The 15,441-nt window shown below is 48.0% G+C and overlaps 1 protein-coding gene across 1 annotated transcript in view; it reads right to left on the bottom strand.

The window, feature by feature from the left end:
• Positions 1–10,181, bottom strand: part of LOC144097946 (WW domain-binding protein 2-like) — a 40,656-nt gene extending 30,475 nt beyond the window's left edge. Inside the window, exons 1-2 of the mRNA XM_077630540.1 lie at positions 10,126–10,181; positions 1,722–1,824 (exon numbers count right to left, since the gene is read on the bottom strand). Of these exons, the coding sequence (XP_077486666.1) occupies positions 1,722–1,824; positions 10,126–10,181 (159 nt within the window). The remainder of the gene's footprint in view (positions 1–1,721; positions 1,825–10,125) is intronic.
• Positions 10,182–15,441: the final 5,260 nt, after the last annotated feature.

The following is a 15,441-nucleotide window of genomic DNA, read 5'->3' as shown; positions in this document are numbered from 1 at the left end:
TCTCTAGGTGCGTCACTATGTACCTCCGTGTGCCACGGTGTAAAGTGCCTTCGGTGACTTCAACGGCGCCTAACTTGTCCGTTTACCACGTGAACATTAGTGGTGTGTGCACCACCAGCAGTTTTTTCTATGTCGAAAAAACTTTCCCGAAGGGGGGGAGGGGGGGGGTCATATGTGAGGTCCACAAAAGATCTTCGGAGGAGTTATGAACGCGGTGCGTCACAGTGGCGCGTCGGAAAGCAGAGGGCTGCGCGTTCCAGCCCAGCGTTGCGCGTGTGCGCGTGCGAAGGGTGTGAGCAAGGCGACGGCGACAAAGAACGTGGCCAGCACGAGGAGCGGAGAGCTGACGTGTCAGAAAAACGAGGCGTAAAGGAAGACAGCGCAGCGGAGCACGGGTCATTCAAGCGTGGAATTGGCAGCCGTCGGACGTTGGGTCCGTGCTGCCGTGACCTCCCTTGGATCACCGACGCAAGCCTACTGCACTCCTTGCAAGCGTGAAGGTGGCAGCCGATGGACTGAAGATCCGTGCTGCCGAAAGGCACTTTTGAGTAGCCTGCTTTAAGCCTCCGGCGTTTCATGACGCCATCGACGAGACCTGGCTACGTTTTTCCTGCCGCTGCCAAGTTCTTCGGGCTCATGGCTGGACACCTCCGGCGTCTTCCTGCGGTTTTCTCCGCTGCTAATACCGCCTGGCTCTCTTTCGCCGATTCCGTCGACTCAACGCCAGCGACACGTCGCAGTTCATTAATCCGCATTCCGTCCTGTCTACAAGACATCCCCGCTTCACGTGGGACGCTCAGTACTGGGGGAACTGTTTCCTTTATTATGTACTGTTGTACGTGTGTTGAGTGTGTGTTTTTCCTGTTTTCGTTTCTGTTTCTTATTGGCCCTTTTCCTTTAAATTATAAATTATAAATACGGCGTCGTTTTGTATTGTCTGATATTTTGTTCTCTTGTTCTCTTGTTCGAACCTGCACGTGGTAGCATTCCCCTTCGGAAAGTCGGGGACGCGCTACCAATTCGCGTGCACTGTTCCAAACCGTGCCGAACTGCATGCAGGTGCCACCTGAACATTCACTTATGGCCTTAAGACCAGCATACTGCTTCGGTCTAGACACCAGGAGTGCATCTTCAAGTGGCGCCTGCAGGTAGTGCGGCTTGATTCTATAGAGGAGGGTGAGAGGCTTCCGACCCCAACTGTGTATAAGGTAAAACCTAAGGTTCCACCCTTGCAAATTCAGCTGCAGAAATCGTTCATCCGGCGTCCAAATTTATTAAGGGAGCCTGCGTCCAAAACGCGACGTTACCTCATGTAACGTCAAAATGTCGGGTATTTGGTTCGGCCTCGACATACGAAGCGCTCATCCCATGCATATCGATGCAATATCTCTTTTCATAGTCTTGAATTGGGAGAAGTCACAGGGCAGTACTTTGCTCGCACGCGAGAAGTCCAACAGGTGTTTTCCTCACCTAGCCTCCGCCTCAGGCCTAGAAAGTGTATCTCGCCATTTTGCGGAATTCTGTGAATAAAAGGCAAGCCTTTATCATGCCCGTCTACACCAGGAAAATTCTCTCCTGTCATTGTGAGAGTACGAAAAAAATGTCGCTACTCTATAATCCATGAGGATCATGGCTGCATTCTGCAAAGAACAAACAGTAAAACAGAAGCCACTGGCGTTTGTCCTGCCAACAGAAGCGAGATGTGCAGCGAAGTACGTCACCCTATGCGTGTTGAGGTATATGCGCCCTTTCGTGGTTCCCTGGAACTTCCTCGCATCCGCTCCTTCAAAGGTCACCTGCACGCCATCGCAGTAGAGCAGGATTCTGGGTTTGAGAGAGGAAACACCAGTCAGCCTCATTCACAAAAGACGAACTCACGCACTGCCCTCAGTACTCAGGTATAAACGAATTCTGATAAAATTTAGCGTTCCTCCGTTTCTACTCAAGCTTAAATGCTAATAACCGTGAATGCCATTATGGCAATTAGTTACAAGCCTCTACGCTTTCTGCTATGAACCTGTAATTATTGTTTAATAGACTTTGAGTGAACTAAGCAGGCAGTAACTGCTTTAGCAATATGTTTTGCTTAAGAGGTTTTCAAGTACCAGACCCGCCGGATTAGGCGAAAGCACATGCTGGCATCGCGGTGGACATTCTCATTTTTCAGCTGCTAAATCGGTAAAAAACTCGAAAGAAACAAAGAGCTTTCTTGAAATAATTTGATACAAACTACTGAACGAAATAAGGGTTTGTAGGCACCATTCAAAATTTCAAAGTTAAATTGTTTTGAAGTAAATTTGTTTGAATTGAACAATTAGCAGAGGAGAAAATTTGTTCTTTGTTTAGCAACATTCATTTCTGCTGCGCGTAAGACCTACCAAAATAGTGACAGCCGAGCAGCAGAAAAAAAAAGTTGATTTCAGATAAATACCGGTACTGGCCCGAAACTCTTTACCATTTCATTTAGGACATTTCAGTTGAGCAATTGAATATACTAAATAAGGACGTTCACAATTCTACAGCTTAAAAGCTATGTTTTAATTTTGTTCCATACATTGTAAACAGAAAGGAGGAAAAACGTAACCTGTTCTCAAGCTGACTTCCTTTACTTCCTTTTTGCTGAAAATAGGGGTATTCTTGTTTTGAGTGTACTGTACCGCAATGCCTAGAACTCGGACCTTCAAGCCTCCAAAAAAATAGGCAATAAAAGTGCTTTTGTAGCTCAAGCTACACTTTCTGAGGCGTGAGTTCTCGTAAATAGCCGGACGCATTGTGCTGTAAAAATTGCTTTCGATATGATGACCTCAAATAAATTTTATTTCGCAGCCAGTTTGTGTTACTTTAATAATGTAGTGTTAAATGCCCCGTTGTCGAGAAAATCCTGTGTCGGCATTGTCGGCATCGGCGTTGCGAGCGAAAAATCATGAGCATGACTCTGGAAGGCGGTGCCCAGAGAGCAACGTAGGAGGCAGATGGGCCACCTAGGTCACGTGACCCTTCGGCGTCATAACAACCTTCCCACCGGAAAGTGAGCAATCTCCCACAGTGACAGAACTCAGTTAAATCAATAATTGGTCGGTTGGGAAGAGAAATTTGAGCCGCACAAGGCAAACGAATTGGAGCACCTGCCTTCGAGGGCAGTGGCACATCGCTTCACCGCTGTGCTACTACGCCAGGAGGCATATGAGGACTTCCAGGGACCTAAGATAACTTTCGGCATTTATGAGAATTGACCCAATACGCTTTTACGCCATGCCCTTAAGGCGGAGCTTAGGTGCCCCCTCCAGTTCTTTTTATCTTCGTGCTGTAGCCAGATCTGACAGGTGTAGCAGGTAAGCACATCTTTTTGCGAGGAACCACGCGTAGCAGGTGTGTGCGAACAGTACTTTTTCAAAATAAATTGAATACGATTAGTGTAGCTAAAAGCCGAATCGAATATGGATCGAATAATAGTACCATCGATTCGGACACGAATAGAATATTCGTGCAAGACAGCTAAGCGCTACCAGCGGTGCTGTGGCAGGGCGCCTATAGCACATGGTATTATACCTCTCAAGGGACGGAACAGTGATCTCCAATAGGGCGCATACGCAGCACGAAGTCTGTGTATTAAAAAACTTCACAATCAAATGACCTACACAGGAAAGTTTGTTACTGATGATGACGCGAAACAAACAAGCGTCACTCTTCAATAGATGAGAGATATGGCAACTATGAGCCGTTATTTAACTAAACTGCGCGGAGGCGTGAAAATAGAAATGCACATCAAAGCCTGATGTAGCCAGCAGCGTACTTACGATCTTGACATGGGAAGGAAAATGACGTGTCTTTGCGCATAAATTACCAAAAGACAGCATCATTCAGTTCTTGGACATCAAAGTGCACTTTTTGGGGTGTATGTGCATGCTGGTCCTAAAATCCAAAATTATAAAAGAGTTCTTACCGCTTGACAGTGCACATTGGAAGATCGTTGACAGAGTGATCATTCACATCGCTTCCTTATATATTTTCACAAAGTGGTGACTGCAGTTCGGATAGCAGAAAGGCAGAGAGAATGGCGTCTGAATAATAATAATTGGTTTTGGGGGGAAAGGAAATGGCGCAGTATCTGTCTCATATATCGCTGGACACCTGAAAAGCGCCGTAAGGGAAGGGTAAAGGAGGGAGTGAAAGAAGAAAGGAAGAGAGAGGTGCCGTAGTGGAAGGCTCCGGAATAATTTCGACCACCTGGGGATCTTTAACGTGCACTGACATCGCACTGAAGAAAACTCTTTATTTGGGCTGACATGCGCTCCCAATGGACTGAATCACTCGGTGGCGGCGTAGCAACAACCGTGCTCGGCGGTCGTCGAACAGAATGCCCGCCGTTCTCGGCCCTGCTAAATTTAAAGCTGCTAGCGAACTTTTGAGATAAAGCGTGCAAAGTTACTACAACATTCTGGAACAACGTAGAATCGGCTCTGCCTGGATGCGATCAATCGATATAAGTCTGGTCGCGTCTTTCATCGCAAACAAAGCGATAAAGCGGCGTGCCGGCAGCTTTGAAGAAAGAACAAATACAACAAAGATTTGCGGAAATATTGTATGCGGGAGCTTGTCGTTGTGATTATGCCACAAATTATGCGGCAGTTTAGGCTCATAAAAGCTTAATTCAAAGCGTCATTAATGGATTAGAATAAAGAGTGAAAGAGAATTAGTAATGGATTATAATCAGAATGGGAATAAATTGGCGAGTGAAAGATGAATGCCATCGCATTTTCTCCGATTCACTCCAGTTGAGCATCCCTAAGTTTCTTAGAACAACTCTTTGATTGGCATGGAAGCAAATATTTATTGAGGCGTAATATACGCTTAACCTACACGGGATAAACAAGTATCCGTATTTAAAGTTCAAATGCGACTCTAAAATCAATCAAAAACATAAGGCGCCACACACTGCTTATCAACCATCGGCGTAGTGAGAAAAGCACTCTGCGACGTTACAATGAAGGGCACTATTGTAAGACCTATCTAAGCTGCACTATCGACTGTTTTCACTCCTGCGTAGTGTTTTGTAGCACACACGGGAACACTATCCTTGCGTATCAGCAAATGGAATTTTCATCCGGAATTTTTTTTTGCATGTGCTGCGCATGCATGTTCAACTGTACACTATTTCACTTCAGGCTTGTTTTGGCGTTTTGTAGCGAGAGCTCCATTAGCCCAGTCGCTTCGCGTGGTCAGCGTGGCTGCGCGCTGAGCCGTGTCACCACCGCTCCGCCAGCTGTGCGCATGCGGGGAGTGACGTCATAGCCCGGCGCACGCCTCGCCTGCGCCGACGGCGGAGCAGACACCACACGCCTCGTCAGTTGTGCGCATGCGCGGAGTGACGTCAGAGCACGCAGCTGGTGTGCGCGCCGCGCGCCTGCATTACGCTAGCATAACGAGCCGTCAGCCTGGCGGCGCCGTCGCTGGTTACATGGTTCGTCACGTGGTGCGGAGCAGGTGCCATCGGCGCGGCGCACCGGCTAAACCGAGGGGGGGGAGAAGAGAGAGGGGGGATAGAGTGAATCCATGTTCAGGGACGAAGATGAAGAAGGAACGCGCAGCGAAACGCAGCGGCGAAAGACTGACTTTGGAATTCCACTCAGCGAGTTCTACTCGGCCACGGAGGAAGACTACAAGGAGTTTAAACTCCGGCGTCTGCGACGACCATAAAAGGTCACAAGCCCGCGGCACCACTATTCTGCTGGCGGCGCCTGGCGCCCTGAAAAGAAACTACTGCATTTCTGTTGCCAAGGCAACCGGTCGAGCGAGTAGATCCCGTTCGGCCGCGCGCGCCTGACCTCTATTGAGGGCACTCTCGCGCGGTAGCCGGTAGCCCGAAGAGCAACTGGTGCTACGCTTCAACCATTTGACCACAGGAAAAAATAAAACGCGTTCTTTTCCATGACCGCTATAAGATGATCTGTAGCTTCTGGTTGTACGCAGGGCTTTTGTTTGACACCCGCGCGATGACTTTGATTGGATGGGTGTAAGCGCTGCTGGCATTCGTCGAAGGCAAACATGCCTTCACGTTTGTCGAGTATGAGACCACGCTGAGTTTCATCTGCTGGAGGAGAACGCGGGTGTCTTAGGGCGGAGCTTTTATGACTACACGTCAGCCGAGAAGGCAACAAGCGGCATCAACTTCTCACCTTGCTCACATTCTCCCTGGAACACTTGTAACCTCTTTTGCAATTTCGAACAAAACACCTGCGTCCCATCTTAACTAGCAAATTCCGAAGGAGGCCGCACTAGGCACAGCAGCGCTGTTAGTATTACAGCCCTCGAACTGACACCGACAAGAATTGTTGCTGTTTGACTTTTGAGGGCGCAGAAATACAACTTCCCGGCGTGCCCGCTGAAGCAAACACCCGTTTCGTCTGCTTGTCGTCTGCTTTGAGCGCACGCCGCCGGAGAGTGCGCCAAAGGCGCCTGCCCGGGCGCTGCATTTTTTTTTTCCTGCTGCTTCTACGAGGCACGGCAAGGCACCGCCACTGCATGCGCCCCCGTCGGCGCATACAGTTGTGACTTCATCTGGTCGCCTGGGCTCGCTCGCGCAGACGGGAGTTTCACCTCCTGTATAGTCTTGCTCCGTGACCACAGCCAATTTTTTTTTCGAAATCCTGCACCCTATGCAGAAAGGCTTCACAGGAATTTTGGGCTCGCCCCGTAACGGTGCCCAGTGGCCGTGGTATGTGGCTGCTGCGCCCAAGGTCACAGGGTCTAATGCCGGCTGCGGGAGTCGCATTTGGGTATAGGCGAAATTGAACGTACGCCCGTGTGCTGTATGATGGAAGTGTACATTAAAAAACCCCGGGTCGAGGAATTTAACTAGGAGTCCATCATTATAGGACTTGTAGTTCCGAAAGAAATCCCACGTAGCGCGCCAAATAGAATCGCTGGAAAGACCGATAAACGCCGCACGACTCAGAGTTCCATTATGAAGGGTAAGAGGCAAGGAAAATGGGCTCCTCTCAGCAAAGGCTAAGAAATACTGGAAAGGCCACACTTGAAATTCCCGCCATGCTTTGAGCACAAAAACAGCTGTTTCAGTCCATTTCTCAGCTTTCATGGGATATTCGATGAAACCAATTGTTCTGGTAAATGCGGGACCTTGTTGCAATAATTCCATATCCTTCCGGTGATATTCCGACTATTATCTAGTTATCAGCAAACTCCTGTGCTTAACATTGGGCAAAGTGTTCAAGGCGGAGAAAAAAAGAACACTTGCTTCTTTCTGCGTGCGCAATGTTGTGAAAAAATGCGTATTATACGTTCACACCGGCATCCCATCATCGGCTACTGGCAGCAAATTCGCCAGGGAAGAAATGCTTGCGCATACCCTTCCCCGACCGCACCCTTTCGGCACGTCGATTGAAGCGAGCCTTCCTTGCCCAGCACCGTAAGTAAAACGAAAAGCAAAGATACCAGAGCAAGGTAGCCGATGCACTTCCGCGTTTTGCACAGCCATCTGCATGCAGACGAAGGAGTGATACTTGTAGAGGAAATTTTGACCCTAGTATATAACACGACATGCATATAGGTCAATCGCACCTTGTTTTAGCCTGTCGTTGCTTATTGCAATGACAACCCTGCTGCCACGACCTGTGCCAAGAGAAAGCGAAATCTTGTCAGTGAAACTCTAAATAGCTCTAGTGTCGCCCCCTGCTACCCTATCTTGCAAGAACAGAGGGCGACCAGTCGCTCAGAAGTGAAGTCTCGCAGGTGTCTACCAGGGCGTTCAAGTGTGGAATGATTTCTGAATTGCTCGGGATGTTCGTCGGGCGGATGACACGCCACGCCATGGTAACAAGTTGTGCAACCAGCGGTTAATACCTGTTGGTCACTAGAAGAGCTTACTTCAACCACTCTTAATTCATATTGCCTAAGCAGCTCCTGAAAGAGCTCGCTTACAGAATTTTAAGTAACAATCATCCAAAAGCACCACAGTGTCAGATATACCGAAGAACTGACAACATCCCTGTGTGTAACATAGCGGTGAAACGTACGTACCTTCACGTCGCTCGCAATGAGTCGGCTTATGTATTCATTAGGTTCATTTTTACATTTGTGCAAAAACGCATCTGGGTCTACATTTATGAATGCATGATGTGTTCATCCGCTTCCAGTTCAAGAATCTGCCATCATAACTCCTTCCGATAACTTTACATTTTTTTCTTCGTGCACAACGGCTCCGGCATGAGAAGAAAAATACTGTTTTCGTTTGTTTAAGACGGTTCTTTTAAGCTCTGCACATCATCTGCTTCTTCTATAGTTCATTTTGCTGTTCTTAACACCGTTGGAAAATTTATTAATCACAGGTGTGCTTTAATTTTTATTCTTCTGGATGTGTCTGCGGTAATAAGATTACGGACCTTGCTTTTTTGCGAAGCGAAGAAATTTAGTGATTGGGAGTTTTTGTACCAGGTCCTTTAATTAACTTATCGTTAGGAAGGCCGGCCAGGCAGCATGCACAATAACATCATTCGGAGAACGTAGTTCCACGCCCGGTTTCCCCTTTGGCTGTGGCTTGAGTTCCGTCCAGACGAAACTCCAATTTGCGCGAGAGTTACTTTATGTTTGGAATCGTTAGTATGTGTAAAAAACAAGCAATAACTTTCACTAGTCTTGAGTGGTTGAGCTATAGTTTACAATTTTACAACTGACTTTGCTTATTGCTGCTTTTTGAACTGTTTTTAATAGTTTCAACTACGTAACGGTGTCTTAATAATTCCTCTCAGCCGGCTTCGCTGGATTGTTTGCTGGCTTCGCTGACAACGGCTTCAATACCGGCAATCGGGACTTCGGCTTGAACGCAACATAAAGGAACATGAAGGACACCGGCACATCGGGACGTCGGCTTGAACGCAACATAAAGGAACATGAAGGACACCGGCACATCAGGACGTCGGCTTGAACGCAACATAAAGGACACCGGCACATCGGGACGTCGGCTTGAACGCAACATAAAGGAACATGAAGGACACCGGCACATCGGGACGTCGGCTTGAACGCAACATAAAGGAACATGAAGGACACCGGCACATCGGGACGTCGGCTTGAATGCAAAATAAAGGAACATGAAGGACACCGGCACATCGGGACGTCGGCTTGAACGCAACATAAAGGAACATGAAGGACACCGGCACATCGGGACGTCGGCTTGAACGCAACATAAAGGAACATGAAGGACACCTGCACATCGGGACGTCGGCTTGAACGCAACATAAAGGAACATAAAGACACCGGCACATCGGGACGTCGGCTTGAACGCAACATGAAGGAACCTAAAGGACACCGGCACATCGGGACGTCGGCTTGAACGCAACATAAAGGAACATGAAGGACACCGGCACATCGGGACATCGGCTTGAACGCAACATAAAGGACACCGGCACATCGGGACGTGGGCTTGAACGTAACATAAAGGAACTCTAGCTGCAGTACATATTTCCGTCTGGACGGAACTGCAGCAGGAGCAAATGTTCCGTCTGGACGGAACGCTAGACACTCCCTTCCCCTGTTCTCCGGTGCTACAGCGTTGTTCGGTAGATAGAGCCTAGATTATACGGAGCATGAGCGAGTTTGTGGCACTGGCACAGATCGTTTCCTAATTTAAAAATAATAATAATAATAATAATAACAATAATAATTGGTTTTGGGGAAAAGGAAATGGCGCAGTACCTGTCTCATATATCGTTGGACACCTGAGCCGCGTCGTAAGGGAAGGGATAAGGAGGGAGTGACAGAAGAAAGGAAGAAAGAGGTGCATTAGTGGAGGGCTCCGTAATAATTTCGACCAGCTGGGGATCTTTAACATGCACTGACTTCGCACAGCACATGCGCGCCTTAGCGTTTTTTCTCGACAAAAACGCAGCCGCCGTGGTCGGGTTCGAACCCGCGAACTACGGATCATTAGTCGAGCGCTCTAACCGCTGAGCCACTGCGGCGGGTATTTCTTACTTTCCAAAAGGGCTAAGCTTCAGATTGGTCACTTTAGCTGGAGCCATTGTTACGCAGCACACTATACCTGTCTCCGAGCATTTTAATTTTCAAATATGCGACATGAGTTTTGTAAGCATAAGTCGAAAGATAACTTAGAGCTCGCCTGTGAAGACCAGGACTCCTCCCGGTGCGTGGGCGGTGTTTAAGGACATTTCGGCACCGCACCACCCCGATTACGAAAAGCGATTGTCCATCCACAGCCGTGTTGATAGGAAATAGCTCTTCAGCTCTAACAAATCCTAGTTTGCCCTCAAAACCAACGTGTTAAAAAGAAACGCTAAAACGCCAATCATAGGTGTTTGCCGATCGTCGCGTCACCTGTGAGCAAAGAAGAAAGCTCAGAAGCTGTTCTAATTTTTATTGAGCTCGGATTTACCCAGCATTTCCCTCTTCACTGATGGCGTATAGATGCGCTAGATATTAAAATATGGTCGCACAGATGTGGATATTTGGAAGCGAAGTTCAGCTACTGGCATAATCGATGAAGGCTTCCTATAGCATTGTATGGACTTATGTTATTAGCTTTGAGCTGAGAACACTGATAGCGTGTGCACCCTATTACGTGCAAAGAAATGGCCTCAGAGAACAGCGCCCAGGAAAAAAGAAAAGATAATCTACGATCAGTTCAAAATAGCTATTTCAGTCGTAAGTCATTGGAAAAATCCCAAAATGTGAACATGTTCGAGTATTTATGGAGCCTTTCCTGCTCTTAATGCGATCGATCCCTTAGCACTCCTGTCTATGCCAACCATATTTATAAAAATGCCTGTGATTTAAATGTAAAGGCTGCAGTGCATCTTCAACGAGGTAAAAAAAGAGAAAGTTGCCGTGTAATGTGTGGGATCTAAAAACGTTGATGTGTGGTACGCCCAGATTACCACACTGTACTGCAGTTGCTGCATTTAGTCTCTGCCACTGCACATAGAGCTGGCGCCACCGTATATGAGAGTTTCATAAAGGGAACCTCGTCCACCGTGGGAATACCGGGAAGGCAGCGTATCGTACATGGCTTTACCCTGAAGCATGATTACGAATGCTGAAATACTAATTTTTGCAAAGTACATGTTGCATGGAAACGTTGTTTTACAATCAATATCTCCTGTGATAAGATATGCTTAGTGTACGTTGCTATAAATGAGCAGAAGAGCTATGGCGTAAACGAGCAGCGGATTTGCTATTGACGAGAAGGCTTTCTCTTCATGAATTGAAAATTGAAAATTGGCTTTGGGGGAAAATGGCGCAGTATCTGTCTCACTTGGTTTGAATAACGCGCTACACCCTAAGAATCTGTCTCACATATCGGCAGACACCTGAACCGCGCTGTAAGGGAAGGGATAAAAGAGGGAGTGAAAAAAGAAAGGGAGAGTGAGGTGCGGTAGTGGAGGGCTCGGGAATAATTTCGACCACCTGGGGATCTGTAATGGGCACACACATCGCACAGCACGCGAATGTTCTGGCGTTTCACCTCAATCGAAACGCCTCCGCCGTGGTCGGGTTCTGACCGAGGTACTCCGGATCCAAATGCAGTTTGTTGCCTTTAAAAGACACAATTTGCTGAGAAGATATTCTGTCAAAAAAAACTGTTTCCGCTTAAATCTAGAAGCTTTCGTTTTCGTATTGTGAAAAAACGAAACGTTTCATTGGTTTTTTCTGCTATTGTGGGTTCACGCCGAATGTGCGTGCACCGTCTATGATTCGTGCCATGAGAAATCGCCCGAGCCCTCGCTTTTCCATTATAAACTAGTTAAAAAGCAATAAATGCAGGTTATGGCGTTGCACTTACCGATTTTGACAAGAAAAAACATAAATTAGGAAACATAAACCTGTTCTACCCGTAAGTGATGCCTCTGTGTTCATGTTAAAAAGTTCAACATGCGCGTACTTGCGTGAATTAATTAATCAAGTGGGAGTCGGTCCAGCATGCAATGCGTGGCCACCGCGAGTCTTCGAAATGAATCAAACGAAATCTTGTGCGAGTACACAATTAACAGAAGTTGCGCTTGTCGAAGTATTCTTCGCTTTTAAAAGATAAGTGGATCCGAGACTCATACGAGAAATGTGCAGAGTGGTCCCAGGAGCAGACTGCTCATCTTTCAATTCACAAAAATCTTTGTTCCCTTCATTCACCTTTCTGTGTACAGTTAGCACAGGATTAATTCTGCTGAACAAAACGCAGTGCTGCGTAAATGGCTCCAAGCGATGGTGCAAACGGGCTTGAGGCCTTGCAGGCACCAGGCACTTTTCTCAGCTCACTTAGAGCGCGGATCTGAACTGAACTGCGTGCGAAGCTGAATAACTACTCCACCACAAAGTGCGCAGAACGTAAGTAAAAACTGCAGTGATCAAAACGAAACTGAACAACCAAGAAAAAGGACGCCACCGTCAGGAAGACGTCGGAGTAATGAGCGTTAGCTGTTTGGTTTACTAGACGAAGAAAGCGAGGAAGAACGCGTCCGTTGTCGAGTTACATGCCCTCAAGATGCGTTCCAAACGGAAGTTGCTTCGTTTGGGGGTCAAGGTGGGCCTAGCTTTCGGCTTGCGGCGCGATATGGCAACGCTTCAATTAGTAATTGCATGTATACAATATTTACCTATTATTTAATTGTGGTTTTATTTCTATATCACAACCCATAAGGTTTTACGTGCCTACCGAATTCGGTACACAACTGTCCCCGGATGGGGGCCCCTTGTTGTAGGAGCACATATATATATATATATATATATATATATATATATATATATATATATATATATATATATATATATATATCGGATCGAATGTATACACCACCAACACCACCACCATCGCCATCATTATACCTGATGCCTCATTTAATATATGTTGCGGGTCCTTGGACTCCTCGGCTTCAAACACTGTGGCACGGGTCGGGCCGGTATTGCACTGCCTCCGGGATCTGCCCGGGGCATATCAACGCGCCTTTTCTTTCTATCTTTGGTCTCTTATCCTTTAACTTTCCTACTTTCAGCACGCGGCAGCGAGCGTGGCTCGGCTTGAGCCAGTGGGCAGGCCCGTGCACTTTCCTTTTCTTCCATTCAGCAGCAGCAGCTGCAGTAGCGAATGTATACACGTATAGCTGTGCCGCAACGGGACAGTCTTCCTCTCGTTATAGGATATTTTTGGGGGGAGGGGGAAAGGGTTGGAGGGGCACAACCAATTTTAATGGCCGCCGTCTTAGATTCGAGAAACCGAAAATATATGGCCATTTCGACCCATGACGCCCTACTCACATAGTTCCACCTCCACCTATCATATTGGACCAGGGCGTCGTCATTGGCACGCGGCAGGTGGTTGTTTCTACAATGCTATTGTAGATACCGCTACAAGTCTCAATGCCAGATGGGCAGTTTTCTAGTTGCTGCCACAGAGAGCACTTTGATTCGAGGGTGGTAGCTGACCCCACGAAATCTCGAAACGTGATAGTTAAGAGCTCACTCTCTTAAAATCTAATTCCTAGCACACTCAACAAGCCACCAGATGTCAATCCGAAACCACTGTCTTCCCGGCATGCCTCGGGCGTCCATGTTAGATGAAGTGCCGAGAAGCCAGCTTTGCCCTCTAGTGATTAGTAAGAAACTATGCCACTCCTGGAATTCATTCCTACTTTGCCGTGTTCGTTGCCATGTATGCATAGCACATAGTGTCACGAAACAGTTACCTTGATGCAGTCGGTTACTTACATGAGTAGTAAGCACCGGTGCTCATCTAAGGGGCGGAAACGTGGAGGCTCACGAAAATGGTTCAGCTTAAGTTAAGAACAACACAGCGAGCTATGGAAAGAAGATGCTAGAAGTAACGTTATGAGACTGGAAGCGGGCGGAGTGGGCCATAGAACAAACGCGGGTTCATGGCATCCTAGTGGAAATCAGAGGAAGAAAGGGGCTGGGGCAGGGCATGTAATGCGAAGGCAAGATAAACGCTGGTCCTTAAGGGTAAGGGAGTGGATTTCAAGAGAAGGCAAGTGTAGCAGGAGACGGCAGAAAGTTAGGTGGGCGGCGGAGATCGAGAAGTTTGTGAGGACACGGCAGCCGCAGCTGGCAAAGGACAGGGTTAAATGGAGTGACATGGGAGAGGGCTTGCCCTGCAGTGGGTGCCGTCATCATCATCATCAAAACGTTTATTTCCACCGAAATGAAACTCCTTTTTGGACCCCCCGGCACGCAGGCCTAAGGGAGCCCTACTTAGGAGCCTCGCAAACTAAGATCTGGTGAAGACACATTGTCGCTTCACGGCCTCAGCCGCCAGGCGGATGGCTTGTCGCTGCTTAGCGGGGTCCTCGCTCCGCAGCAAGGTCTCCCAGGCTTCTCTATCTTCTATCATTTGCTCGGCGCCCGGGCTTCCAGCACATTCCCATATGACATGGTCGAGAGTGCCCCTCTCCCCGCACGTTATACAATGTTGGTCTTTTTCCTCTTTGGAGATTGTGATGTATACGCAGAAGGGGCTTATATGATTCCCCCCTTGCAATCTTCTCCACGCAATTGCCTCCTCTGTTGCGAGGGAACGGTCGGGCGGCGGATAGACCCTCCTGCTCAGCTTATAATGTTCCGTGATCTCGTGGTATGAAATTAGGCCATCTTTCATGTCTATGCGAGAGGGCTGCTCTACCGCCGCCCGGTGATAGAGAGCTCGGGCAAGCTCGTGTGCAGCCTCATTTCCTGCAATAGACTCATGCGCTGGGATCCATATTATCTCTATGTTACGTTCTATCGGCCTCGCCTCGAGGACGTGTTTGGCCTCTTCCGAGATTCTTCCTTTCGCGAAGTTTCTTACTGCAGTTTTGCTGTCACTTAAAATCGTCGTGGCCTTGGTACCGACGCAAGCGATCGCTATCGCCAACTCTTCCGCCGCATTGGCATCTCTTGTGCGGCTCGAAGCCGCTACCGTTGGTACTCCTGCCCCGTCGACCACAGCGGATACAGCCGCCCCGTGCTGTCCGCACGCCGCGTCTACGTACGCCACCTGGTCTGCCGGTCGCTCCTTCAGCTTCCTCTCGTAGGCCTTAGCCCTATGTTCTCGCCTTTCCTTGTTATACACGGGGTGCATGTTCCGCGGCATAGGTGGGACGCATATCTTGGCCCTGATTCCTGCCGGGATGTTTACCATCTTGTGCGTGCTACTTTCTGGCCGGATTCCTACCCATTCGAGTATTGTCCTGCCCGTTTCAGACTGGCCGAGCCGTTCTAATTGGGATATTCTCACCCCCATTTTTTCAAGCCGCTCCGTCGACGTAGGTGTCGGGAGTCCCAGAGCTCGCTTGGCGAATTTCCTCAATATTCTGTCTACCTTCTCTATTTCTGCCTTGTTCATGTTTAGGTACGGCGTCGCGTAGCAGATCCGACTTATTACGCACGCCTGCGACATTCTCAGGAGATTCCTTTCTTTTAGTCCTC

Source organism: Amblyomma americanum, chromosome 7 (genome assembly GCF_052857255.1).
Source record: "Amblyomma americanum isolate KBUSLIRL-KWMA chromosome 7, ASM5285725v1, whole genome shotgun sequence".
NCBI classification, from domain to species: domain Eukaryota; kingdom Metazoa; phylum Arthropoda; class Arachnida; order Ixodida; family Ixodidae; genus Amblyomma; species Amblyomma americanum.
This window is presented reverse-complemented; position numbering and strand designations above follow the sequence as displayed.